The 27,958-nt window shown below is 37.6% G+C and overlaps 2 protein-coding genes and 1 long non-coding RNA gene across 5 annotated transcripts in view; 2 read left to right on the top strand and 1 right to left on the bottom strand.

The window, feature by feature from the left end:
• The window catches only part of LOC124179102, a 94,771-nt gene that overhangs the window by 12,178 nt on the left and 54,635 nt on the right, over positions 1-27,958 (bottom strand). The gene's annotated exons all lie outside the window — the stretch shown is intronic.
• Positions 1,986-7,785, top strand: LOC124179097 (sphingosine-1-phosphate lyase). Its single transcript, XM_046563175.1, has 9 exons — positions 1,986-2,266; positions 4,059-4,213; positions 4,571-4,786; positions 4,895-5,103; positions 5,317-5,553; positions 5,634-5,843; positions 6,014-6,252; positions 6,352-6,619; positions 6,707-7,785. The coding sequence occupies exons 2-9, from the start codon at positions 4,066-4,068 to the stop codon at positions 6,845-6,847; spliced, it is 1,668 nt and encodes a 555-aa protein (XP_046419131.1). The 5' UTR covers positions 1,986-2,266; positions 4,059-4,065; the 3' UTR covers positions 6,848-7,785.
• Positions 16,151-27,958, top strand: part of LOC124179099 (tachykinin-like peptides receptor 99D) — a 127,232-nt gene continuing 115,424 nt past the window's right edge. For all 3 annotated transcript variants that reach the window (XR_006869951.1, XR_006869950.1, XM_046563176.1), the window contains exon 1: positions 16,151-16,276. The gene's annotated coding sequence lies outside the window, so the exon portion shown is untranslated. The remainder of the gene's footprint in view (positions 16,277-27,958) is intronic.

Below are 27,958 nucleotides of genomic sequence, written 5' to 3'. Positions count from 1 at the left end.
GATTATCTTTATCTCTATGATATCATAAATTGATACGATACGCATAATAATTGCGTGCAGATGAAATAGTTTTCGACGAGTGGATAACACGTCGAATCGTTGGAATTATTTAGATCGATAAAATGCGAACACGTACACTTCTAAGTAGAAATCATAAATGAGTTCTAATTCACACAATTAAGTTTTCCATCTATACGTATGCGATCAAATTCAGGTCACATTGATAAGTTGCAGACGAGCCTGCGTAATGCTTGTGAATTAAGACGGAGTCTATCGTGAGTTTGCGCCTTTATTGTGATATAGATTTTTCATTGTTATACAAACGATTCATAGACGGACTCATAGTCAGCGGGGAAAGAAGGAAAGAAGCTGCTTCTCGTCGTGAAAAAAAAAAAAAAATGCAGATTAATTTTCAAAATTTCATGAATATGTATCGGAGGCTTGGATCCTTTTCGCTCGGCGTTAGCTCAAGTTAGCTTTACATGTATATATTGATTTGTTATAATCAAGCTTTGGTTGAATTTTTCGTATTTTATAAACGTAATTGTAAGACATACATTATACATTATGCTTAATACTTCGCGGTTATATTATATATGTATATGTATACGTGCATATAAATATACATAAACAAAATGACTGAATACGATATGAGGAAGAATATTATCATTATTATTAATATTAATATTATTATTATTATTATTATTATTATTATTATTATTATTATTATTATTATTATTATTATTATTATTATTATTATCATTATTGTCATTATCATTATGTAATTGAATAATGACGGTATTGTTTTTGTTCATTATATATTGTGCGGCATATATTATTGTTGATTTACTATTTTTCGCTAGGTGTATAATTATTCTGTATATGTGCAATGCAATTTTGTTATACAAGATACATTTAATGAATATAAAATATTTGTAAATAAAAAAAAAAAAAAAAAAAAAAAAAAAAACAGACTCAATGACGAATGATAATATCATTGTGGGTACCTGGAATATTTTTAATCAATTCCTCGTGTACTTCTCCTAGTATTCGTTAGAATTTTTTATTGTCTTCTTAATTACAGAGCTGTGAGACTCGCAATCAGTAATAAAAAAGGGGGAATGAAAAAATTTGAAGCGATGAACAATCCAGTTTATAGAATTTCAAACTCTGAACGCGTCTGCAATATGCAGTTCATTGATCACCAATCAATTTGATACGTTCATCAATTTCTGATCTTTTTTATAAATCAAAAAAGTATATCATTCTGAGTGATACACAGAGTTAAGTTTTGTGGTTCATCGTTAAGGCAATTTAAAATTCAGTTTCGGAAAATCTTATAATTTCGCCAAAAAATTTGAAACTTTTGAAAGATTCAATATTTACATAATAATTAATAAATATTGTTAAAAATCGCTAACACCGATGCATGCGTCAGATGTGTTTGAGATGATGATAATATTAGTCAGGCCTTACCGACTGAGTCAAAAATCATTTAGATCAACTTTTATCACAGCCTATGCATCACTCGGATGAAAATGCCGCAGATAGCACGATTTTACATGCAACACGGAACAAAAATGTCCAAAAACGTTTTTGCTATATGAAAGAATAATGCAAGAAAATTTATACCTGTAATTAAAAGTAATTGAATGACAGACATGTGTATAATATTCTTATTATTGCGTAAAAGAATAATTGTCTTCGTCGATTATTGTGTTTTTTATTAAATTAAAAACCGCGTTAGCTGTGACTTTTTCAGCCAAAAGATGCACGCAATGTTGCGATAACAGCCAAAACAAGGGAGATTCAACGCTGTCGGTAAAGACTGATATATCATCTTTCGAATTGGCCCAATCACAAGCCTTGAAAATGCCTCCTCACGTGCCTCTACCGGTCAAAAGCTAAAGCTGCCCGATCCGAACTCTCTTAAGTCTGTTCAATAGTCGCGCTAAGTGCGTCAAGTCTATGTTTTAATTTTTTCCCTGTCTATGCTCCAAACCACTTTGCCGTCTAGTCTAACCGCGTAGGCAGGAATTTCACTCAGGGAAGAACAAAGAGCGACTTGCGCGACAAGGAACAAAGTGCGTTCGCCTTAATTGATACGAGTATACACGGACAGCCGGTTCGGCAAAAGTCGTTCTTTTATTGTCGGTGCAGCCGACGTTTTTCTTGTGAGCTGTTAGCGGTCGACGCGTACAATCAGCTGTGGTAAGTGCCAAGTATAGTTGGCGAGCTCCAAAACACCGGGGACATTAATTCCAAGGTAAGGAAATATTAATGAGGAGGAAAAAAAATTTCATAAATTAACGACCCGATGGAATGATTCGTGAAAAATTGAGCATTTCCGTCCTTTTATTTATATACGTAAAATAATGTTGCAATTTCGTTTCCAACATATTTATTTCTTTGTTTGATAAAATCGAGACATCTGGAGTATTATCGGCACAGTAATTTGAATTGTAGGTTAAAAGGACGAAACAAAAATGAATAGTCTAATAGGCGTGGCTTCGAAATAACAATTATTCGGTCAATTTGTCTAGTACATTAAAACGTAACTACTCCAAATTTCAGCTGACACTTTTCATTTCGTATTATCGATTTACTTTGTAGCAAAAGCGAGTCTAAATTTTTATTAATTATACCGGTTAGCAAATGAATAATAGTTTTTTTTTTTTAACCCCTTGGTTAAGAATCGTATTAATTTTATACGTACGTATAAAAATACGAAAATATGTATCAATTGTACTTTCCTCAGATTTCGTTATTATAATCAGAAAATGGATAGCATATTTACGAGGAAAAGTATAAATTTAGTCTATCATCCTAAAACAAAAACAAAAAAATCGAAAATAAAAAAAACAAAAATGAATATTTCTAACCGTCAACTTGACGTTACTTAATATGAACAAATTTGTAAAAAATAAACCTGTCTTACAGTTGGAAATTTTTGCCTAACTTTAATTTCATTACAGTTACCTCTTATTAAAGTTCAGAATTTTGCTCGCCTGTTCGCAAAAATTAAGTTTTTTATAGTTATCAACGATTTTCTTCACTTTTAAGGTAAACGAAATGAAATCAAACTATGCATTACTCAGGTATTATACTGCATTGTCGCTAGCATTATCAGTACAAGGTTGAACTGATTTTTTTATCTTCCCAAAGTTTTTGACTTCATACTTGATAAGCTATATTAATATTAAAGGGAAAGGCAAATAATATAAAAATGTACGGTCTCTATCTTCAGATTTTTCGTCCAAGTAACCAAATCGCATCAAGTTTAATGCAAATTTACTATAATTCCACAGTTGCTACTTGCAACAGTTGCCAATTCATCACTAGGCATTACGTAGAAGAATTGACTATATTCACCGATCTTATAATAGAACTTGTTTCTGAAATTTTTAAGATGATACTGTACGTACTTTTAACATCAATATAATGAGGTCGTGAAAAACGCGGTAAGTTTTGATACGAAAAATCACGTTGATTATTCCGGAATTTATTACAATCTAATCATCTCGTCATCGCGTTTTACGGCAATTAGAGTTGAAAAATAGTTTTAAAAAATCCGATAAAAAAGGAATCGACTAAAACCGATTACAGTTGAATCGAATTCAATTGGGTCAATCGGTAAAACTTGCATGCTAAGCTTATGGCTGCCAATGGAAAATTAATAGGAATTGACAGTTTTCAACGACGAGATCTTCGTTTTTATCGGATTGAATGGGATCTAATCGAATTATTACAATATTTCTGCGCAAAAAACGATAGAATGCGATAAAAATTGACTAATTCAATGGGCTCATTCGGATAGCCATTCAATAGGAAATATATGAGGCAGAAATCGTTTAAAAAATATCGATCAGTTTGAATTTTTTTTTTTTTTTTTTTTTTTGATCAGGGTAGCTACATAGTCATTATACGACTGTAATCGCAAATAATATCTATCACTTCCGAAGTAATTAACGACTTTCTGATAGTTACAGAAAATCGAGGTCGCTTGACCTAGTCCATTTACTTCAACGGTAATTACCCAAAGTGTCCTAATTATTCAGGTACGGAATGACTGGCTTTCCCTCCTTTGAACTCTTCAGAGACTTGCTAAACAGCAGCTTCAAAGACAAAGAGCCGTGGCAAATCGTCACAATTACAACAACGACAGTTCTCGCGGCGGTCTGGCTTTGGGAATATTGTTTCGACGATGACGAGAGTAAGAAATTTTCACCATAACCATAGAGCATAAAGTTGAATGTATGAAGTAAATAGCTCCACTCCTTGATTGCCGCAAATGGAGAAAACTTGACAATATCGGGTGAAAGTTATTTAAGGATGATTAAGAAACCTTATTTGCGGCAAGATCACTTTATAATTCTGCAAATAAGCTCGTAGTCGACCTTGTTCACGAGATATATACTGATAAAAGTTTCCACTTGTCACAGATGCATCGTCATTGCTTGGGTGACATTGCAAACTATAAGAAACAACATTTCTCGACCGTATTCTATCTCTAAATACTAAATATCCCGAAATTTCGTATAGATGTAATCAGTGTCCAATTCAATTCCAGGTCTGTACGATCGGGGAAAAAAGAAATTTTTCAAATTAGCTCGGTATGTACCGTCTATCCGCGATAAAATTGATACCGAATTGGCAGAGATCAATTCGAATTTCGAGAAAGATGCTGCGCACCGGTTGACCGGCGTTCAATGTTTTACGAAGCTACCGGAAAAGGGATGGCGTCAAGAGGAAGTCCTCGCCATGGTTAACAAATGCGTGAATCTCGGTAAGAAGCCACGTTATATGTCTATACGTCGAATGCCAAACGTATAAAACGACGGAGGCTCAACTTGCGCCATTGACAAAAAACATTTCTTCCATCCACTCTATTCAGGAAATTACGACTGGAAATCGGGCAAGGTTTCCGGAACTGTGTATCGAAATGATGAGGAATTGATCGACCTTGTGACGTCTGTTTATGGGGTTGCCTCTTACACGAATCCCTTGCACGCTGACGTGTTTCCCGGGATTTGCAAAATGGAAGCAGAAGTTGTAAAAGCGGCGTGCAATTTGTTTCACGGTGGATCGGAGTCATGCGGAACGGTAGGTGGAAAATTTTCCCGCCGTCGCTGAAACATCGATACTTAATACGTATTAAAAGAAAGAGAAAAACAAAAATAAAAAAAAATAAATAAATAAAAAAAAAAGAGACAGCAACGCCATCGGCAGCAGACATGAAAACGAAACGAATAACGTAGGGTGATCGATAAAACTTTGAAGACAAACCGTTTATTTCTTGATTGATGCTTTGCTTAGATGACCACCGGAGGTACGGAGTCTATATTAATGGCGTGCAAGGCACTGCGAGATTACGCCAAGGATGTCAAAGGTATAAATAAACCGGAAATGGTTGTGCCGACTACAGCCCATTCCGCTTTTGATAAAGCCGCACAATATTTGAAGATCAAGACAATCACGGTTCCGGTAAATCCGAACAGTTTCACCGTCAGTATTGAGTCAATGAGAAAAGCTATTACCAAAAATACAATCATGGTAAGGAAGTTCATTTTCATTACTGCTAGGTTTAATTTGACGACGATTGGTTGAGCCGCGGTTTTATACCCTCATTTCAGCTAGTCGGCTCAGCCCCGAATTTCCCTTACGGAACAATGGATAACATCGAGGCGATATCAAAGCTCGGCGTTGCGTACAACATTCCGGTTCACGTCGACGCGTGTCTCGGAGGATTTTTGATCTGCTTTATGGAAGCTGCCGGATTCTCAATGCCACCGTTTGACTTCGCTTTGCCTGGTGTCGTCAGCATATCGGCCGATACCCACAAGGTGAGCCGGTTCAAGGGATTGCTCTTACTTTCATAATCACTTCAGGATAACGGAAAATCGAGATTTCATCTCAATAAACGCCGCAATTATCCATTGTCAGAGTTTAACGAACGAGTGGTTTTAAGACCGAGGGACAGCCGTGAAATGAGAATTGGTTTTCACTGTTTCAGTACGGATACGCGCCCAAGGGTTCATCGATAGTTTTGTACAGAGAAAAGAAGTACAGACACTATCAATACACGGTAACGACTGATTGGCCGGGTGGCATTTACGGTTCACCAACGGTGAACGGTTCCAGAGCAGGAGGCATAATCGCGGCGTGCTGGGCGACAATGATGTACTTTGGAATGGACGGTTACGTCAAGTCCACCAAGAAAGTGATCGAGACGACGAAGTACATCGAGCAGGAGTAGGTTTCCGATTTTGCGTGACTTTGTTGATCGGGATTGTAGCCAGTTCGTTACGAACTAGCATTTAAGGAAAGGATTAACTACCGTTTAACCTGCAGGTTGAGGAAGATGGACGGAATTTTCATATTCGGACTGCCTGCCACGTCCGTGATTGCAATCGGTTCGAAACAGTTTCACATCTACAGGCTCTCGGATGCGCTCGGTGCTAAAGGCTGGAATCTTAATCCGCTACAATTTCCCAGCGGTATTCACATATGCGTGACTCATCTTCACACCGAGCCGGGTTTTGCCGATAAATTTTTGGAAGACGTAAGAACGGAATTGGCTGTCATTATGCAGACGCCTGAAGCCCCCGTCGAAGGAAAGGTAAGTTACCTTACCCGGTTTACCATTTACTCGTTATCACGTCACTGAAAATGTGTGAAAACTGAACGTTTCGTCGTTTTTTTTCAGCTCGCCATGTACGGCATGAGCCAGAGTATCCCGGACCGAAGCGTCATTGGTGAATTCACCCGATTTTTCTTGGACTCAATGTACTACATACCGAGTGACGAAGTCGAGATCAAAGCTAACGGAAAGCCTCCGGGATCGTAAGGAGAAGATGAAAATCGAAATACGTTACGATGCTGCGAATACAAAGATTATCGTTGTGTGACGGCGTGATAGAATTATTTTTTTTTTTTTTACGAATCCGTCAGTTTTAGCTTACGGAACTTTTTTTTACTCCATCCCAACGGAGAAAACTTGAGAATCCAGTACAAGCAATGGCACATTTAAATAAACTTACAAACACGCGTGTGTATAAAACATGCGAACGCGTTACCTATAAGTTTCAATAGCAAGAATATACATTTATTATGTAATTATCAGCGGTTTGAGCTCATATTTGCTATTCCTCAAATTCTTCCGTGTATTATTTTACAATAGAAAATATTCTCAAACTACAATATTGTACATAGTGTTACTTTTTGTATGTAACATAAATTAAACTTTGTTCAATTTTAAATAATGCCTCTGTCGTCTGATTTTTCATGACCCTCGAATTGTTTCTTGCAAAAATGAGATTATAACGAACAAACACGTTCGATTCGAAGTTTCAGCTTCAAAAAATAGCGAAAAATTATTGGTCAGTTTTCACGACGAACTTTGTACCTTCGTCGACACTTGGTTTAACATTTACCGACGAAATTGTTTCTACCAACGCAACGTGTTCAAGTTGAGAGCTAGAGGGAGCTTTATGCACGATTATTGGAACAAAAGTGTATCTCTGCTCTGTAGGCAAAATCAATTATTTCAATCATTCGGTTATTCAGATCTTCATTCCCTGATAAAAGAAAACCGAACCACCATCAAACTCATAGAAAAAGTTATGATCATAAATAACCAATGAGAGATGAGAAAAATATTTGTTATTTAGTTACATATCCTAGAATAATGTCGACACATGTCAGCAAGTGAGCTGGAAGAAAAATTTGCCGCACTTTGATATTGCTGTAGAAATATTTTGGTAAAATAAAACATCGATATATATATATTTGTTTTCAATTTCTGTACGATCGTAATTTCAATCATATTTCAAATGAGAACTCGTGTCAACGAGAAAATGATTCTCTTGTTTAAGAACCCACACAGTCATCTTTGTATTCTACAAAAAAAAAGAAAGTTTTTCATAAGAATATTCGAAGGCACCAGCCGTTCCCGATGTTCACGATTGAACTTTGAACTAAGAGTTTGTAAAACCAATGGAATTCCGAGATCATTCCCAATCGCTGGAATACTCGAATGCCATTAATAATCTCAAGTGAGCGTACGATCGATATAATACGGGAAGCGATGCTATGGTGCAAATACCGGCGCGTTTTTACACTTGGGACGAGCTTCACGTTCACCAGTAAATATGTATAATATAGTAATAATTTATAGGGGGTATTCTTGGAATATTTCAATACATATTCCGATGAACAACTATGCCTCCTGCATACTATCGTAGAACTTCACAATATCTGGAGCCAAGAACTTTGATGAAAGTTTCTAATTCTAACGAAGATTCGGTATTCGATTTTTTAACGAGATTTTGTTCATTTTGCCCATCTACGACAATGCGAACAAAACTGTACATACATTAACGGTGTTACTCTCGGGCAATTAAATTTATTTATAAAATAACTCTACACCCATTAACTGACGTAAAATGAATAGTAACTTTTTACGAAAAAACCATTGGAACTGGAGCCAATTTTTTAAATGTATCATATTCATTTGAAAAAACATGCTCTCGAGATATATTTCCCGTGGGCTATATAAATACGGGAATGCATAATCCATAAATAGAATATTTGTAAACTTCAGAGAGAATGTAAAAGTATCACAGAAATGAAAGCAACAAATTAGGCAAGGGACAAAGTCAGCTTTTTCATTGTTCTCTTTTCCGCTTCCACTTTTCATTTCTTCCCTAAGTCTGCTCCGACTGTTTGTTCACTTATTTCTGTGTAAATACGTTGCCTTAGGTCACGTAATAACGAGACGAATGCTCGACATTCCACAAAAACAAACCGTACGCGACTGGCGGAAATGTTTTACAACTTTTTACGGAGGTAAGATTTCAAGTATCCGAGAAAGAATTCACGCGCTGCACATCACGGCATTTTAATAAAACCTGCATAATGCTTCGGCGAATGAAAACGAGCCGCTCTTCGTCACTATTCTACACTATCAATAAATCCGCAACTTCAAGTTTTAATATACTAAGCTTATTCAGTCTATTATTATTATTATTATTATTATTATTTTATTCTCAAACTATCCGTGAAATTTACGACTTAAGTTAGAAATGTTTTTTTTTTTTATTGTACGCATCAAATCGACGGTACTTTACTTACAGCAACTAATTCCATCATCGGCATTCCAACTTTTAGCTACAACCCTGGAATTTAGAATTGAAATACTTTCTGGGAGTTGTCGTCACCGTATCCGTGTGCGTAAAGTGTTCTCCATTTGTGAGTAACTCTTTAATTAAGAGAAAGACCGCGTCTGTAGTTTTAGACCGACCGACTTGGAGCAGAAGAATGAAGCGGATGCGTACGTCTGTACGAGACTTCGAATTCCAATTTTATTTGTATTGTTTCAGTTATATTTTTCAAACAAGTCGTTTCTGCTTTTCTTGTATTCTCGATTCTTCGATGGATGTTTTCTGTCGCCGTCAGCTTGTAGCGAAAGAACCACATCTCATTGGAGAGATTGGAATTTTTAAAACGTCCATACATGTATACAGATGGTCACGATCAGATTTGCCTGATTCTTCATCAGATTAATCCTCACTCCCAAATACTAATTGCGCCTAGTAAATTCCTTCGTTGTACGAGGGATGCGTAGTAAGTGAAATCTCTCGGGGAAAAAATGGTAAATTTCACCCAAATTCGCAACGGGTGAATACTAAAACATCCCTGACAGCAAACCTCTCTACTCGGAGTAAATATACAGGTGAACTGTCGGAAATAATTTGTGCACCCAAATGTTGAAGTTGTCGACTCTACCGACATGTTGGTGTCAAACTCGACAGGATTTTCAAAGTCAGATTTTTCATGCCATATTATGTTCGCGTCAATTCTCCGAAATTTAGCGTTATGAGTTGTGGCAAATTTTGAAAATATTTTTAAACTCCAGCACAATAATCGAAGTGTCAAAGGACTTTTAAATACTGGGAAATATCAATTTTTCTTTATTCTATCACGACGTCGGAAATGTGAAGTTTTCAATCTAATTGAAGGTAATTGCAAGTCATGTTCACGCATAATTATCGTTAGAAAAACGAATTTTCTTACATTTTGAAAAATGATATGTAATTCATTAACTCAGTGCTAAGAATTTGAACAGGAATCATTTTGTTCCAACATCTCGTGCAATATGGATGAAACGATGTGTTCCGTAAAATGAAGAAAAAGATAAATTTTCTTTTACGAAATCTGTAGAAGATCCACATAAAATCTTTAGCAAGGATCCACTGATTTTTCCGCCGTAATTTTCCCACTACGTTTACACAAATTCGTTCACACCGTTCAGAGTTAATCTCGTAGATGTATATAATTAGAATTTGATTACAAATATTAATCTCGCTGTATACAATTGAAATAAAGTAACAACCAACTATATCAATCAACTGAATATTCACCTCGTTGAATTGAATAATCAGTCTGAAAATCTATGGAGCAAAGCCAGATTACATCAGATCAGGCGGTCGTCTCGCCTTAAAATTTACCCTCCATAAGCTTAGGGTGATTTAATTTGTATAAATAATTTCAGCGATGATATTACCTGAGAAAAACACCCGCCACGAATATATAATAGCCAAGAAATAGGATATGTCTGGACTGTAAGGTATTAGTTTCGTAAGAGATGAATTAAATAAGACACTAAAGCCTTGAAATCCCCACTGCAGCGTGTTTCTAATTTGAAAACTGCCCGGCTGGGCGATTCTTCATACTTCAAACTTTTTACTCCTCGGCAGACAAATGGGAAGAAAGTAAGTATAGGTTGGTATGTAAAAAGTTATCGCTGCTGATCGATAAAAGGGTTTTTGTTTTCAGCGTGTGCACTTGCTGGGCGGAGCGCGTAGCAATTTTACTGCGATTATTCATTCGCCGGTTGAGTTAACTACCCAAGTCGTAATTTTGGTTTCAACAGCCCTGCAAAGTCGAGTCTAATTAACAGATTAATTAACGTACGGAATATCAAGTGGGCGAGGGTCTCCCGTTTCCGGGATGCCAATTTACTTTCCCAATTGCTCTAAGCTCCCGCGATTAATGGTTGTTCTCTGTCTCGGATAATCATCGGCATTGCACGCGCACGAACCTTGGCCACTGAAATATTTTTACGATGCGATACGCCGCCTTCCTCAAAAGTCCTCAGTACAGTTTAACGAAGAATCGCAAAGCTCTGCAATCAACCCTTCTACCTGCCCCGCTTTAATTACCGTCCACGCCAATTAGGGCACGACCCAATCTTCACTACAGCTCAAAGTTTCAAACTAAAATTGAGTTTTCTTTTTAAAATATGAAACACGTGACTTTCAGATTAATTAACTCTGAGCGAAAAATATGCCGTTATATATATATGCGCAAGGCTGTCGGTTTTACCGAACAGCATTCCCAAGCAGCTTGTCTACTGTTTCAGACTTGTTTCCGACGATACGGCCATCGAGTAACGGCAGTACGCAGCTTTCGTCAATCTTCTTGAGAGATTGAAGTGCGAACCAATGGTTAAAGCACATCGGACAATTGTATACGTAAAAAGCGACTCTGAGTGTTCATTTTGTGAAAAAAAAAATCGCTCTCGGTCTTGTTATTACAACCGATGTAACAATATTAGAGTTTACGTTACTGGCAATTCGTCCTTTTTTTCTCCCTCTTTCTTTCAAGAAAGGCACTTTTGACATTTCGTTTACTTACGGCCGATTCAAGGTGTACACATTAAGGGCGAATGTAATTCATTTACCGACAAAAGCTCAATTTACGGGAGGTTTCGTGGTGATAAACGAAGAATAATATTATCACGTTGTGTATAAGAACTGCGCTGGAGTTTCTTCGTCGACCGTAAGATACGTTTTTTGATTATTTTCGTTGTAGAACTCCTACCGAGTAATATACTTCCGTTGAGAAATAATAAATCATCCGTATACTGATATACATACCTATATACTTTTATATATACATATTTTATATATATATATATATATATATATATATATATATATATACACCGACACGCGCAAAGGGCTCGAAAAATGTCTGGGCTCGGTAATATTAAGTTTTATATTTTTATTTTTTACGTTCTGCAGACAGTCTTTGAACATCTTCCGTGAGGAAAATTTTCTTCCGCGCGGAAATTACGCCGGTTGTATCACACCTCCGAAACGTATCGGCGACGTACATATGCGCGGAACTTGATTCAATATTCTATAAACTAACAGAGTATCGGTTTTCAGTAACGCGTAGGTTTGTACATACATGGGTAGAATATATGCCATATGCCGTAAATCAATGCAACGCGTGAACACTCGCGAACGTCTCGTGTCGTGATATAATCGAATACCTACCTATAAATTTATTTCAATCTTTCTTCGAAATTTCTCAAGAGATTTATCTGCCACTAACAGAATATGCTGTGCGAATAAAGATCGATTTTTATTAACTGAAATTGTTCCGAACTTCAAACTAATTACACGATTTTTTTTTTAAACTCAATCATTTCTCTGAATACTCTGAATTTTCAAATTTCGTACAATTAATATTTTCGAATATACGCTGTTTCGAAGAAGACAATCCAGGATCAAATCGTATTTAAAGATGATAAGATAATGGTTATTCGTTTCTGTCGAGACTTTGTTTCAGCATTTGTTACGTTGTCCCTGAATCATCTGAATAACTCGGAAAAGTCTGCATTATACCCATCAAATTTCTTAGAATTTCAAATTGATCTTACAGAAAAATTTCATTCGCCAAGTATATAAATTTAGCTTCGATGACTGAGTATATTCTCAGTTTACGTTGATAAATTTCGATGTCACAAGTATCACAGGTAAGTGAGTTTGAAAGTGACAAATATAAGGAATAAATTTTTTTCTAATCTGATGTATTTTGCGCCTTGGATGCCATTTAGCCTTGGTCCAAACCTGAATTTTATGCTAATCCACATGCAAAGAAAGTACTCGTGAAAGGTAGAATTTGTGCGAAGAACAGATTGGTGGTAAAGCTCAATTTGAATAGTTTATAATACCGAACTTGAACCTTTTCCGAATCGGCTTATCCGTCGTCGTTTTAATAACAGCGAATGAAACCCCGTTCCACTTGATTCTAGTGGTCGTTTTCACCTCATGGCTAATACCTACGCCCACGCGGCTCAGGAACCGGATGAGTGGGTGGTGAACCCTGAATTTCCAATAATCGAAGAGAAGTTGAGGTTTCAGTTCCAAGATTCCGAATCAAATCAAAGGAAATCCGTCGCTCTGACCGTTCTCCGAAAATGTCGCGTTCGTATTGTGCCTGGAGAATAGCCGAAAAGTGAATTCTATAAATCATTGGCGCATTGTGTACGATCATTTATATTGAATTAAAGATTTTTTTCCCTTAGTCGCGAATTAATTGATTTTTTGGTTGCAGATACCAAACTGATAACAGCTCTGAGATATATATCAGGACGAATTTTCCCGCACGCAACGCGCCTCGGTAAAATTTGTGAGATCGAACGCGGGTTCATAAATTCCATCATGAAATGAATATGCATTTAAATGTCTTTTTTTTTTTTTTTTTGCTTGTATTCAACAGATCGTTGAATCAGGTCGTACAACCTGTTGCGGTTTTTCACCGATGTTTGAGTAATTCTCAGCATGACTATATGAAATGCTGACGATGTACTTTCCGCGAAAAAAGATAATGCAATACGGAGCGTTAGAATTTGAATTTGATAAAAAGTGCAGATGACAGGATTATAATATCCGATCTCGATCTGTACAATGTTCAAAATTTATACACCGTAAGGATGCTGTACCCGTGAAATTTGAGTCTGTTTGATATCAGATAATAATGTCGATAAATCTAACGGAAAAATTTTTGAAAACAATTGTTTTGATGGTGTTAGATTGTCGGAAGAAATTCAAAAATGCCAAAAAGAAATGAGTGAAACTGACGATGAGCTTCGCCTTGTGAAGACGAACGTACGAATTGGCAATGGAGAAGAATAATGGAGAAATTGTCCTGCAGCCGGCGGCATTGTCGCGTCTATTAGATTTATTGAATGATAGCCTCGATGCAAGTTTAATGCAATTCATTCCCAGTTAGTAACTCTGTGCGATTCATAAGCGTCGACGTTAACCGAATTATGCAGTTGATGAAATTACGACTGCGCTACGGTAATTTTAATTCTTGAAACAATTCCGCATTATATCACAATCTTGTAACCTCGCTATTTTCTCATTAAAATTCCTTCAACTTTCCACAGAATAGTTTACAAGCGACGCTCACCTCGTCGTAACGCAGCTACCACACCGGACTTTTTAACCGGCTAAAACTCGTGTCAAACAATTAGAAATGCTTCGAGATAACTAATGAATTTTAATACTAGACAGTCCTGTGTTGAGTACCTTATTACATACACCTATGATGCTTAATGCGCTACTAAGATCTCTGTGATAATATAAATGTAGACAATACGCGAATTACAAACAAAGGTTTAAATAACAGGACACAATATAATAGAATTAATAATAGAATACAACAAAAAACACGATGTGTTTCAGTGAATTTGTCGAAAATAATCTTCCGAATAAAATGAGCTATCGTAGAGTGAAGCCTAACGGATTCGCTAGATTTTTCATAACCTTCGAGCTATTCAATGTAAAGCATCGACATCCAAGCTTTTGTTTATACTTACAGTATTTTCTACTTTTGTATTTTTTTTTAAAGAGATATTCGCAGTTTACGGATACAATAATTTGTCAAATATACAATCCACGACTATATTGTAACAAAGTTATTGAAAAGCATGGATTTGTGATCAGGAAACCTCGTCATGCGAAATACGAAATCTATAATTACTATTGTTATTACAACCGTTACGGCAAGCAAAAGATTTCAAAATTAAATTCTAACGCTAAAGAATTTCAATTCCCTTAGTCAATATCTTGAGAATGCTTATCATCAAATTTTTACGCGGAATAAGAATTTAATTTGCAAGGTATTCGCAATGAATGTATGTATACGTACATACATATATGCACGTTACGATGCGTGACTGCTAAAATTCGTGTCTTTGCGGGCGTCGAGACAAGGTGTCGGTTTCACGTTTGCGTGTGCACGCGATAGTTGTATAAGGTATCATTTTTCCAGGAGTCAAATAGTCTAATGCTCGGTGTAATAGAAAGCTTTACCTTTAGCTTAAGCTTTCCCGGTTAGCTTAATTTTTCCCTATTTTTATGTGTACCCGACATTGATCGACGCAGGATGTACATTTAAGATCGATAAGCCGCTCGTCGAAATACGATAGCTAATAAAATATAAAACATAAATTGTTAATAATTTTTTTGTCACGTGTACTCGTATTTAATTCTTTCAATAATACATTCTGAATCATGAATTTGAAAGAAAGTACAGAATGCCGATACCTTTTGGACTTATTGTACCTGAAGCCAAAGAATTTACTCTTGCAAGATATTCAACGTAAGGTTATTAATATGATAAAAGAGGGAAGAGAATTGAAAGAAATTTCAGTAATCCATTTTTATGAATGAATTCGTTACACAGAAGTTAGATATAATCGTCTTTCTTTTGCTGGACGAATTAAAGACGTGGGACTTTCGCGGTTAAAAAGACCAGAGGCTCAATTTTCAACTCATGCATTCATAGCGTGAATTGAGATTATATCGGGAGACACAATTATCTACCGAAAAATAAAGTTCAATACTAACTTCAAAGTTTCGTTTTCATCACATTCGTTGAACACAGCCTTTGAGCTTTTCAATCCGCGCTACGAAGTATCGATTTGATTACATCAAATTCAGAGAGTCATACATACCAGGAAAAGAATAAAGCCGGTTATATTTTTCTACGAAATTACGTGTTGCGAACTTGAACAGCTATTGAAAATTTTGTTCTCTTCGCCGGAAATCCAAATATAATATCACTCTTTGGCGCGAGTTGTGAATGGACATTAGACACACAAGTGCTGGCCGAATAAACAGGCCTTTGCTTATCTTGATCCGCGAATCTTGTACCAAGGCGGTCTGAATACTTTCTTTCAAAAGCCGCGGATGTCACGACGTTCACACTGCCATGCGTCGTAGCACCGCGGCGCGTTCGGCGTCGCGACGCGGAATTCGAACCTCCGGCAGTACCGTCGAGACGGGCGTCCCGTCCACGCGTCCTCCGTAATAAACCTTTCCTTCGGCTCACCTTTGCTTCTGTAGCTTTGTACCGGCGCCTCAAAGTTAAGGAAAACAGATTGGAAAAGTCAGACTCAAGTCATCCCATTACGGTGAGTCCCTGACTTTAGATTTTAATTCGCTTAAATTATATGCCTACGTAGTTTATCGAATTCGAAAGGCGCGAAAAAAATTTGAAAGTGCGTCTGTATAGAAGAATATAAGCAATTAGAACCAAGAACCTTAACTATTTTTACAAAATTTTATCGACTATTCTGATTTGAGTTAGACCAACTGAAAACAAGAATATTTAGAACGTGAAAATTGGGGTGATGGAAAAAAAAGTTTTATAGACCGTTTGCGCTTAGAGGGAAGTTTAGCTGACCTGAGAATCGGTAGGGAATCCAATTTTCCAAAGTTTCCAATCGATGGAGGAAAAGAAGACGAGCCCTTGGGCCATTTTATTGTATAAGATATCGAATCGCTAATAGCTCGTATTTGTATGTGTCTCCGGCAACCGAGTTTTGCAACTTTTGTCTGAGGATTCGTAAGCACGAGTTTACGAAACTCTTATCTTCTTATACTCTATACGTACGAATACACAGTGAGGGTAATAAAAGCTACGAGAGGAATTTAAAAGAGCTGTCAAGTGACTAATGGATATAGTCCAACTTTTCTCAATAGTTGACGGTGCCACCTAAATTCTGTGAAAATATATTCATACGACCCAGCGGTGAACGATAAAAAGAATATACGTTAAGAAAAACATAAAATATGAGCAAAAATTTCACCAAATGATCATACATTTTTCTCAGCTCAGCGGATCACGTTCTCGGCACGTTCAAGTATTTCCGAACGTAACCCGCGGGTCAGTTTATCGGGTCAATCTTATCTCGCTACTGTTGGAGGCTGCGGCATGAAAAGAATTTGTCAACTCGTTGGCATAAATTTATATCAACCCGACAAAGAAACGGGAGGAAATGAGACATTAGGTGAAAATGAAGGCAATTATTTCGCAACTTGAGCCGCGTATCTGCCCGTTATTGAGCAAATCTATCCTCTTATTCATCGCACAATGCGGCCTCTCTGTACGTACGTTACACGGAGGCTTAAATTACGTTCAAAAACGTATCGTCGCCGTTCAAAATCGCCATTCGTATTCCGAGGGAAGATATTTTCAGTCTCGGAGCCTAACGACTGTTCGCCGAATGAGAATCACTCGTGTGTTGAAGCAATTTTTCAACTCACTTATTGTTCGTGCAGGTTGAAAGGTGAAAAGTGCGGTTTAAAAGAGTAGGGAAAATAATGAAATAAAAAAATGTGGACAATGTTTGTCGAAACGAACCCGCGATACAACGATCACGCAAAGAGAGGAGCATTACCCACGTACATATGCTTTTAACGTAACTCTACGTAATAAACGCAATGAATTCCCCTGGCTCTCGGAGCATAAAATATACCCTCGTATCACGCCTCGAAACCGAAACTCAACGTAGGTTTTTTCCTGCCCCGTGAGCCTATCGCCTCAACATGGATCGGAGATGGTGTTTCATTGAGCTGGGTAAATCCAACCACTTGACAGTTAACGAAGCGCAGGGTAACGCCAGTCGATACGATTTTTGTGCCCGAGTAAGGCACAGTTTGATTTCATTTCCTTCGCCTCAAAATTGAACAAAATCGTTATTATACTTTCCGAACAGTTTGCTTTAGTGATCGGAACGGCAATATATATCAAATAGTTGTATATATATTAGTTATATTTTCAAGATATAAACCAACTGTCTGTGATAGTTTGAATGATGTACGAAAAAACTTGTTGACCGTAAGATAGATTTCTTTTTACAAAAATGTACAAAAAACCAAGCACCCTGCGTAGACAGTTGAAAGCATAGTTTTTTCCTTTTCTATTTTTCGTCTTACGATTATATTATACTATGATACTTATTGGTATCAGTAACAAAGTTTAAGTGAACATCGAGTACCTTTGCCTTTTTTTTTTGAAGCGTAAAAATCGTAACCCATGCGTACAAAAAAAAAACAATTTCAGTTTTTCGATCGGTGTTATGGAACAGCCGTAGACTGTTACCGTCATCCGCTTCGAACTCTGATTGCATTTGAGAGGATATTTTGAATCGCGATATATGTAGGTGGGGTAAATTAGGGATCGCGGTTTTCCGAATATCATCTTCCTCGACGGGTGAAACACGCGGGATGGCAATTAGCCGATTTAATTGTGGGAACGAAATCGCTGCGGTGCCGAACCCGACCTCATATATATATATATACACACATATATACATATATATACATACGGGGGGTATATGTATATATACCGGGTATATACACACTTGGCAAAAAGATCGTTAAAGAAAATGGATCAACTAATGACTCGCCTTATCTATGTACACCTTCATTCCTTTTCGTGATTCAATTTGCCGCTGATGAGCCTTGGCAATGAGTGAAGGGGTCTAATTTTCGCTTCTGCTTCGCCGAACGGTGCGGATATCCGATGTCAGGGGTAAAGCATCGTTAATCTATCCCGAATGTAATGTTTGTTTCAATTATAGGGGTAACAAAGGGTGATGTTTCTAATGTAATTGGAATGTTCAGGGTGCAGCCTTCGCTATGAGATATACATATCTGTCTATACTAGGGTGTTTGAAACAACTCTTTTTTTTTCTTCCAAACAGGTTCAAACTTACCATCTAGGTATAAAAATACGCCCGTTATTAAAATTTGATCTCTAAATATTAACATTAAAAGGTTGCGCATCGCACTTTCCTATTTTCTGTAAGAATAACACGGTTTTTGGTCCTTCTGATTTTGTTAATTAGCTACCGATACTTTTACAGAATATTCTCAGACATATTTTTGTAGAGAATTGAACGCCCCTCAAAAAAGATCTGTTACTATTTTGTGATGAATTCCAATCGTTCAAAAGTTATCTAAGGTCAATGTTCAACTCTCTACAAACATGTGTCTATAAATTTTTTGTACGACGCATCGTTAGCTAGTTATAAAAATCAGAAGGAGCAAACACCATTTATTATATATATATTATATATAAACACCATGTTATTCTTATGGAAATAGAAAAGTGCGATGCGCGACCTCTTAATGTTAAAATTGAGAGCTCACATTTTAACGCGCCTATTATTTTACCTGAATGGAACTTCTGGACCTGTTTGGAGAAGAAAAAAAATTTTCCTAGTTTTTTTTTTTTAAACGCCTCGATATATAGATACAACCAAGTGTTTTGTTCAATTTTGGATACATCCTCACTTTTAAATTACACACACTAGAAATTTAGAAAATTTTTCCACGTGGTTTTGGGGCAACAAGATCTGTCAAATTCGAAAAAGGAAATAGTTTTAAGAACTTCTACTGTTACGCATCGAAGAATTTGCTAGCGGGTATTTTCCAAGCCTTATAAGACGCGAAGGAGTTTTTTTCATAGATTTCAAAGAAAAAAAATATAAGAGTTAAAAAAAAAGAGTGTCAAATAAAATGCTTTGCATATAAATAAAGAGAGATGTGAAAAGTTTAATATTTCACTCACGGTATAATTTTGATACTGCAAAACTAATCCTAGTCTAGCTTTCATGTCCTAGGTCAAGGGGCAAGATACGCATTTTATCAGTCATTCCTCGCTGACGCGTCAACAGGGCAGTGACATTTATCTAGAGCAAAGGCGGTGACGTGATACTAGATTGAAAAAAGTAATCAGTCAGGCGTCATCGGTCCAAAACAGCAATCCCATCCGCAATTTCTTCTATCTTGACGGAAAGGTAAAAAGTGGATGATTGTTTTCCGGGATATTAGAAATTTGAGGACCGTCGGGAAAATTCGATTTCCAACGGGAGGGCGATGCAACGAAAGGACAAGAGGGATGCGGTCAGCTTTCGTTTCCCCCGTGCGAAAGCTCAGGGGTTGTTGCGGCGCGCGGAGCGCCAACTTTGTTTCGAACAGGTGGGAATTGTATCAGTCTCAGTGTCGGCGTCGATTCCGGTATCGCGGTTTTCCAACTTCGACGTGAAATACCCACCTCCTAAGACCGGTATTCGCGCTTCCTGCTCATTGATTCGTGTCAATCGGAATTTCCACCGCTTCCGCAGCTTCCCTGCTACGGTAAACGTTTGTTGAACACAAGCGAAGCTCTGTTTCGTATCGCTTCGATTATCAATCGAAGATGGCACGTAATATGCGTAGGTATGTGTATATAATAATCGTGAAACTTGAAACGAGCGTCGTAAAACGATGTATTTTTTACTGATTTTGTTTATTGCTGCGATTTTTTTTTTTTCTTCTTTCTTCCTTTTTCAAAGGAACATACATAAATATAGAAAACTTTATTTAGATACGTATAGCCGAGCAGTGACGTCAAGGATGCTATATTTACCGGCCGGAACTTGTAGATTCAAATCATACACGTGCAAATGTATCTTTTGCCATGATTTATCCTTTCACTGCATGATAGAAAAGACATTTACTAGCTCGTTAAGTTAAGATTCACACGCGTTTCTTCGCCGGTCGCTGATTCTCTTATAGGATTTCTAGTTGGATTTATTGCTTGTCCTACAGATAGCTTTCCGAGAGGTTAACTACTGTTCAAGTCAGGCGTGCACTTAGTGAGAAGTCACTTAAAGTCACGTACAGTGCCATTTTAATGATCAACTTCGGAGTTGGATGTGAACGAGTTTTAAATCAGTTCGAGTGATTTTAAATTACTTCGAGTCACGTCAGGTGATTTGAATATATATGTATATATATATATATATATATATATACCACCTCCAAGTCTTGTGATTTCACGAAGAATGTCCGATTGCTCGTTAAATTCAGCTATCGAAGAAATTCGCAGATTAATTACTCGCGACATTCTTTCAAACTCAGATTCGTACAAGACGTTATTAAACACGGTCTAACAGACATAGTTCAGATCGAATTATGAGCTGTAACTTTAGCAAAAAACGTGCGATCCTTGTTCTCACCGCCAGGATTACTTTCGAAATTCGATTCAGAACCTTTTCTTGAAGCAAAAAACGCACGTGAATCGGCTTTACAATAATAAAAAAAAAGACGGGAAAAAACTCACAAGTCGTTTGTTTCATTTCACTTGGCCGATACGCCGGGACGTATGCTTTGCTAACAAATGTTTGTTGCAGCGCCTGGCGTGCTTCTGACGCAGAAACGAAGTACGCTTTCTGCCCTTGTAAGCAGCCCAACTAATCGTTACAAATTGACTAACTCTTACCCTAATAACAGAGCCAATCACGGTAAATTGGCGAACTCGACGACCTCCAACTTCGAGATCCCTTCCATTTGGATAAGAAAAAAAAAAACTTGGCGAAGCACGACTGATTCGATTGAATCGATTTGCGCTGAGGTTATTTATCGTAGAGCTTTTACTCGCGATTTTCACTAATCAGCCGATTACCTATTCGTTGGCCGTTTCAGAGGTCCTGCACATTTCAGGCGTATAATTTTCAATCAACTTGTCCATTTTTCTTCATCCGTTGTCGTAGTTTTCTAATTAAATAACCTGAGAAGAGTACGAACTACGCGATCAACTCGCAATTGACGGTGAAACAACAGATCATTTGCCTTCGTTGAATTAGTCATTTCACAAGAGCTGAAAATATGTAAGACTGAATGGTTTGAGCGGTTGCGTCTGCGAAACTGGGTCAATTACTTTTATACGCGAAGATGAAACTCGAACGTAATCAAATTGCGGAATAGCTGATGGTGCATGAGCTTGTAAAGTATTCGCGTGAAAATTGATGGCAATTAATCATCGATTTGTTACCACGCTACAGACGCGCTCATATTCACGGTCACCGATGGATTTTATTTTTCGCAAATAACAATCCGCTGGAGAGGAGGTGTAATTTGGCAGGCGAATAAAGACCCAAGTTGCGTCGTCACGCCGTCATTTTCACTTCCCAGCTAAAACGCATCGTACTATTGTTAAAAATTTTCTACAAATTCGCAGATAAAAACAGAGGGCCAGCCGAATAGGATGCCGTTTTGCAAACTTTAATTACACGGACATTCGTCAAAAAATACAATGGCATATGTTACATTATCGATCGATATCGATGTGCAAGCCCAGCCTGGCAGTTTATATACACGGCATGCGTAATTCAATATCAGACAAGGTCCACGCAAGAGTATAATAACGTTGCTCTACCTCCAGGTGCATTATAATAAGTATACGACGGTTAATTATGGCAGTACGTCACATGTATACATCTACATTACGATACGTGCATTTTAACCCTAATAAAAAAGTATCTATAGCGATTACTGCTGGTATTTGCAGCGAAGAATAGGAACAAAAATGCAAATATGGGTAACAATGTCGGATTTTCAGAGTCACGAAAATCTCTGTCAGACGATATCGAAATGTTGATAATCGAAACGTAGGAAAGTAAAGTATAGAAATCCAGAGAATAGAATTGCTTGGAGAATCGCGGGACAATTTGTTCCGCTGATCGAAATCTGGACCGCCTATAAATTCCGTCTTGACGCAGTGTAACGGTGTATGTTAATTAATAATTTAACGCCGGAATGTTAAGGGGGTGGAAATTCTAATTTTGTTAGGGTATCGAGGGTTGAGCTCAGATCTTTATTAATGTTTGCGCAACGCGTTAAACAGCTGAATGAATTATTTTCAACACCGCCCGTCTGCGACCATCATAAGCCAGCTGAAAACACCGTATGACACCGGATAAACAGGTTCGGATTCAAATTTCGTTTAAATTTTCGCGCTGTGGACGCATATAAATCAGTTTTACTCTCCCGAATCGGAGACCAGATTTATGCTCGCCCCGTGAGCGGATGAAGGGAACCCGCCGAACGATACGAAACTCTAATAAACTTCCATCTAATTCATTCCTCGCTAAACCTTCGCAAGTTTAACCGAATCGCCCGGGGGAACGGAATTTGGTATCTGCAATCATTTGGCGAATATCAGCGTATACAGATCATACCTCAACACGACGAGTTAATAAATTTTACCGCCTCATTTTTCTTCCAATCTTCTAGCGTTTCATTACCCGCAATTCCGTGCAGACGAAATGATTAAAAGCTCGTCTTTCCTCTTCGACTGATCGTCAAGAAACCTTGTAAAATTAATTTTCTTGGGTTATTTTTTCTCTCATTCGGAAGCGATCGTTGTACAAACTCTCGAATGTAAAAATACTTTTCTAGCTATATGAAAAACCCGAATAATGTAGAAAAAAATAAATAAAAAAAAAATAAAAAATTTGTCTTATCCGAAGGAAAAAAAATCCGTAGGCGAGAGAGTTTGCACGCGATGATCATCGCTTTAACAATTTCCGTCTGAGAAAAAATAACGGTACGATAAGAAGCATGGGTGTGTATAATGCGAAGCTCTTCTCGCAACGTGTGAAAATTTGACTGTTTGGAATATAGAATATTTACGATGATATCTGCTGAACAACGCAGACAGGCGCGATTCTATGTTTGGTATCTATATAACCTTGAAATTTTTTTACGCACATCGTGTATAAGTTTTCATCCGAATGATCATTTTTCAATCAACCAATAAAAATTATCGTCAAAAAATACGCATGTAAACCTATTTTTGGAATTCCACTCAAAATGAATTCTCGTGAAAATCGTTTCTAACGCAAGCCAAAGCACTACTCGACTTTTTCTATTCGTGCCTTGCCTCGTTCTGAAATAATTATGATCTCACAACAACATCGTACATTACATTACGGAGCGAGGTGTAACCGTGCGAATAAAATTGGCCAATTCGCTTTTGTCCTATCATCAGCGAGATTAAGATTAAGAAAATTTGTGCAAAGTGGCGTTGATGAGCGTTCCAAGTTTCAGCCGTACCTTGTATATCAGCTGTGAATAATTTGGAATAATTTCCTCGTAAATAATATGATAGAAAAAAGTTTCGGAGACGGTTATCCAAAACGAAGCTTCGTGGTCTGCGCCAGCTGATTAATCAGCACGTGTTCTCAAGCACACACGAATCGGGTTGTTGAAGAAGTTAATTGATCGCGTCCATTATCCGCACCTGGATTCCGGTACGGCTCAAATTTAGCCGTGTATACAGCCGTTCAATTCGGATCCCTCGAATGTGGTTTTAAAGCAAAAAATTAACGATCCTCCGTTGTAGACGAGGAAATCTCATCGACAATAGTCTCGTTGGTACTTTGGTGGGTGTTTGTAAAGGGTCTGTAGCTGCGACTCCAATCATGGCCCATGACAACGAAGCATCCTTTTTAAACGAAGAATCACTCGCAAAAAAGGGCGCAGTAATTGCACCCGGCTCTTCAAACCATTCGTGAAAAAAGTCATCAAAAATTGGCTTGTATAAAAAAAAAATCAGGTTTTACTACGTGTATCGAGAGAAACACGATGCAAGTGTTCAATTAAAAATGCACGCGAGCATCGCGTGAAATTGTAACTGGTTTTCACGCAATCATGGCAAATAATTCTTCGGCTTGGAGTAAGTGGCGTAAAAGAATAGGGAAACATCGTTCATAACAGTGTATGTGAAAATTTGACTTTGACCTTATCGATTCGCTAGTTACATTGCATCAGTGGTGAAATATTCGAATGATTTTCAAGAAGTTGGTTGACCAAAAATCGATACTTGTCATCCATTTTATTACTTGACTATTTGTCAATTTATTATGTTCGTATACCATATACCGTATACCTTCCAAGTTTACGAACATGATAATTTGATAAAAACTCAGCGTATGACTATATCGGTATTAAGCTAATAAAAATAATCGAATTTCGGTCAATCAAGCAGCTCTTTAGGTATTTACTTGCGAGTTTTGAATATCTTTACAATCTAGTTTTGTATCGATACATGATTCAGGGCATATTGTATCTCCTAAACGCGTTGCGGATCGTTGAATTACGCAGCTATAAACCAAGTAGCGATAACGAGCTTTGCTATGGTTCATCAAGGCTTCGTTATTCATATCGGTACCAACGATAATCGGGCACATTTTACCGAAAAATAACTCTTCGTCGGTGACGTAGTTTTCGCAATAATTTATTCACGGTTGTTTGACTATCGTAGGGGGAAAAAGCTTGTTTTCGTTACTTCGTATGGGGATTAAAAAATGTGAAGCGTATTCAACGAACAACCGAAATACTCCCGAATCTTACACCATCTCGTGCGTGTGACTATTGCTCTCTTGTTCCAAGTGAAATTTGCAGTAATTCTTAAACCGTGATTCGTCCATTTAGTGAAACAATTTGCGCTTACTTGATTTGAAAAAAATTCTCTCGAAGAAATTCTTCATTACCTCCATTTCCCAGAAAAATTTTTTTTCAAATTTAGATCAGTTTGATTAGTCCAAATATGAAATACTTAAATTCAACGTTTACCAAAGAAATAGATTATTCAGCAACATTGATATTATTCTATAAAATGCTGCTTCATAAAATTGTGCCTAATGGAAAATGTCTTAAAATGAAGTAAATTTGTCGAATGGAATAAATATGGATTGCATCATGGAATCACAATTTTAAAGTCTTGGAAAATTTTGTAAAAGTTCATCAAGATTTGAATTAAATGCCAACTAATTTTGAATAATAATTCCATAATGAAAGTAAAACTATTCTCGGTGAAAAAAAAAAAAATAAAAAAATAAAAAACTCTGAATTTGAGGAGTTGAGATAGAACTTCTTGATTTCATAATAGTTCCGACTCACAACTAACCCCGCGTGAAGAGGTCAACAAAACCCGAAGGTAAAATTCGTCCCTGCGACCGTATAAATTCTACAAACATTCGAGTGAATTTTTTATATCCGGTCACGCAAAGCTTGACAAAAAAAAAAAAAAGGTATCCGCGACCCGGCTCGCATTCATTTGCCTAACCAATGAAGACACTCGAAAATTCTACGGTGCGTATACACGTTGAAAAATTCATCGAGATTCACATTCGCTCGGAGTGAACAGTTGCTTTTAATTAAGCTATAATTTACCGGGTTTTAACTATAGGCACAAAATATCCTTTCCCCGAGGCAATATCACGCCGAATTTACCTCGCCTGCAGACCGCGGTGGTTTTGCGAATACGTAAATACACAGACCTTTGTCTGCGAGCCTCTACGATACCTACACACAAATGTTTTGTCATACTCGCAGAAGTTAATTTGATTGTAACAAAACCAGCCTGCAAAGTTGCGTGCAGTTGTGCTCAAATCTCCGCCTACGTCATTACCAAAAATTTACCGAACATAAATAAAAGGTTTTGTCGCGTGGAAACCGTCGTCTCGTTTCACTTTCCACTTTTCGGAAGTGAATTAGAGTCTTTCTTTGAGTGTAGAAAAGCTTCACGTATTGTATCGTAGTTCGTCGAAACCGTGAGAAAAATTTTCCGTAAAAAAAGAAATAACGGATTATCGTAAGAAAAAAGAAGAGAGAAAACTTTCGGACCGGAAACGAACATTAAGGATGTTTGTCGACGGACAATGAAGCGCCCTGGACGTCACCGATCTGACCCGGGATGAAGATACAAGTATTTTCCTCGAGTGTCGAAGCATCCCGCCATCGTGACACTTGGAATACTATATACACAGGCTCATCAAGATCCCCCATATCCCTGCTTTTATTATCTACCTAGAGTTAATGTGACGAGGATCTTGGCGTGAAAATGGCCCATCCATCCACCCGCCCCACACCGTTGATTCGATTTCTCCTTCGCGGCTACTTCCTTCCCTTAGGTGCCGTATAAACCAGGATGAAGATGGCCGAGGGCCGAGATGTCCGATACCGCCGATCCTGAAGGGAACTCTTGCGAATAGAGACACCGAGGCGGAGAAGTCCAAGTGCCAAATACGAGCAGACGGCTAAAAAATTCGGTCAATTACGGAGACTTATGAATCGGCGACCAGATTATTCGATTCGATTGGAATTTGTTTTATTCAAAATTATATGGATCGAGGGTGGGGCTCAAAATCCCGAAAGGTCAAAAAGTCGACTGGTCGAAAACTTGACATTTTTGAGATACGAATTTTGTAGTATTTTCGGAATAGTCGGCATTTCGAATGACCAAAGCACAGAATGTGGAGATACAGAAAAATTAAAGTAACGAAATTAAAAATTAAGAGCGGCCGCAAAACCGAAGAAATTAGATATCGACGATCAAAGTTCAGAAGGAGCAAAATTACGATCCGCAAAATGCAGAAGAGAATTGTTGAAAAAAATATGTAAACGAAGCTCGGACGATCTACGTATATTTAATTGAAAGTAAATCCCGATCGAACTGAACAATTGATTATCGGGGTATAAATTCCCAAAACTGACAAACCTTTTCAACCGTCTACCTCGTATGCAAATTCCTTTAAGAAGAGAAAAATAAAGTCACATGGAAATAGAGGGGGGCGTGAACAAAGCCGGAAGACAGATGTTTGGCGGGATATCTGTCGACAAAGAAGAAAAAAAAAAAAATATGAGGGGAACAGAATCCACCGTTTGGCCGAGGCGTCTATTGATGACCTAAAGAATTGCTCCGGAGAGAAAAGCGCGGACTTAAGGGTTATATTATCAGCCAAAGCTCTGGATTCAGGACGATCCGATCCACAAGCCTCAGTAACGCCCACAGAAATCGAACTCCACGAACGTTTTCGAGGTTCTCTCAAAGATATAATCGCAATGTCGTTCTTTTACCTCTGCCTACTGTTCGCTTTCCCATCTCCCGGATGAGCTGTGTTTTCATCAGGGAGTTATCCACCTCCCGTACAGCCGAGAAGGGCGCGTAGCACAGGTCAATTTGAAAAAGCCTGGCA

This window comes from Neodiprion fabricii, chromosome 3 (assembly GCF_021155785.1).
Source record: "Neodiprion fabricii isolate iyNeoFabr1 chromosome 3, iyNeoFabr1.1, whole genome shotgun sequence".
In the NCBI taxonomy this organism is placed as follows: Eukaryota; Metazoa; Arthropoda; class Insecta; order Hymenoptera; family Diprionidae; genus Neodiprion; species Neodiprion fabricii.
The sequence above is the reverse complement of the archived record's forward strand: the minus strand, read 5'-3'. Positions and strand labels throughout refer to the sequence as shown.

Excerpts from the sequence above, each read along its gene's own strand:
- LOC124179097 (XM_046563175.1), top strand. The coding sequence starts at position 4,066 with ATGACTGGCTTTCCCTCCTTTGAACTCTTCAGAGACTTGCTAAACAGC. Across the intron at positions 4,214-4,570 it reads TTGTTTCGACGATGACGAGA|GTCTGTACGATCGGGGAAAA; the intron begins GTAAGAAATTTT and ends ATTCAATTCCAG. Across the intron at positions 6,620-6,706 it reads AAGCCCCCGTCGAAGGAAAG|CTCGCCATGTACGGCATGAG; the intron begins GTAAGTTACCTT and ends GTTTTTTTTCAG.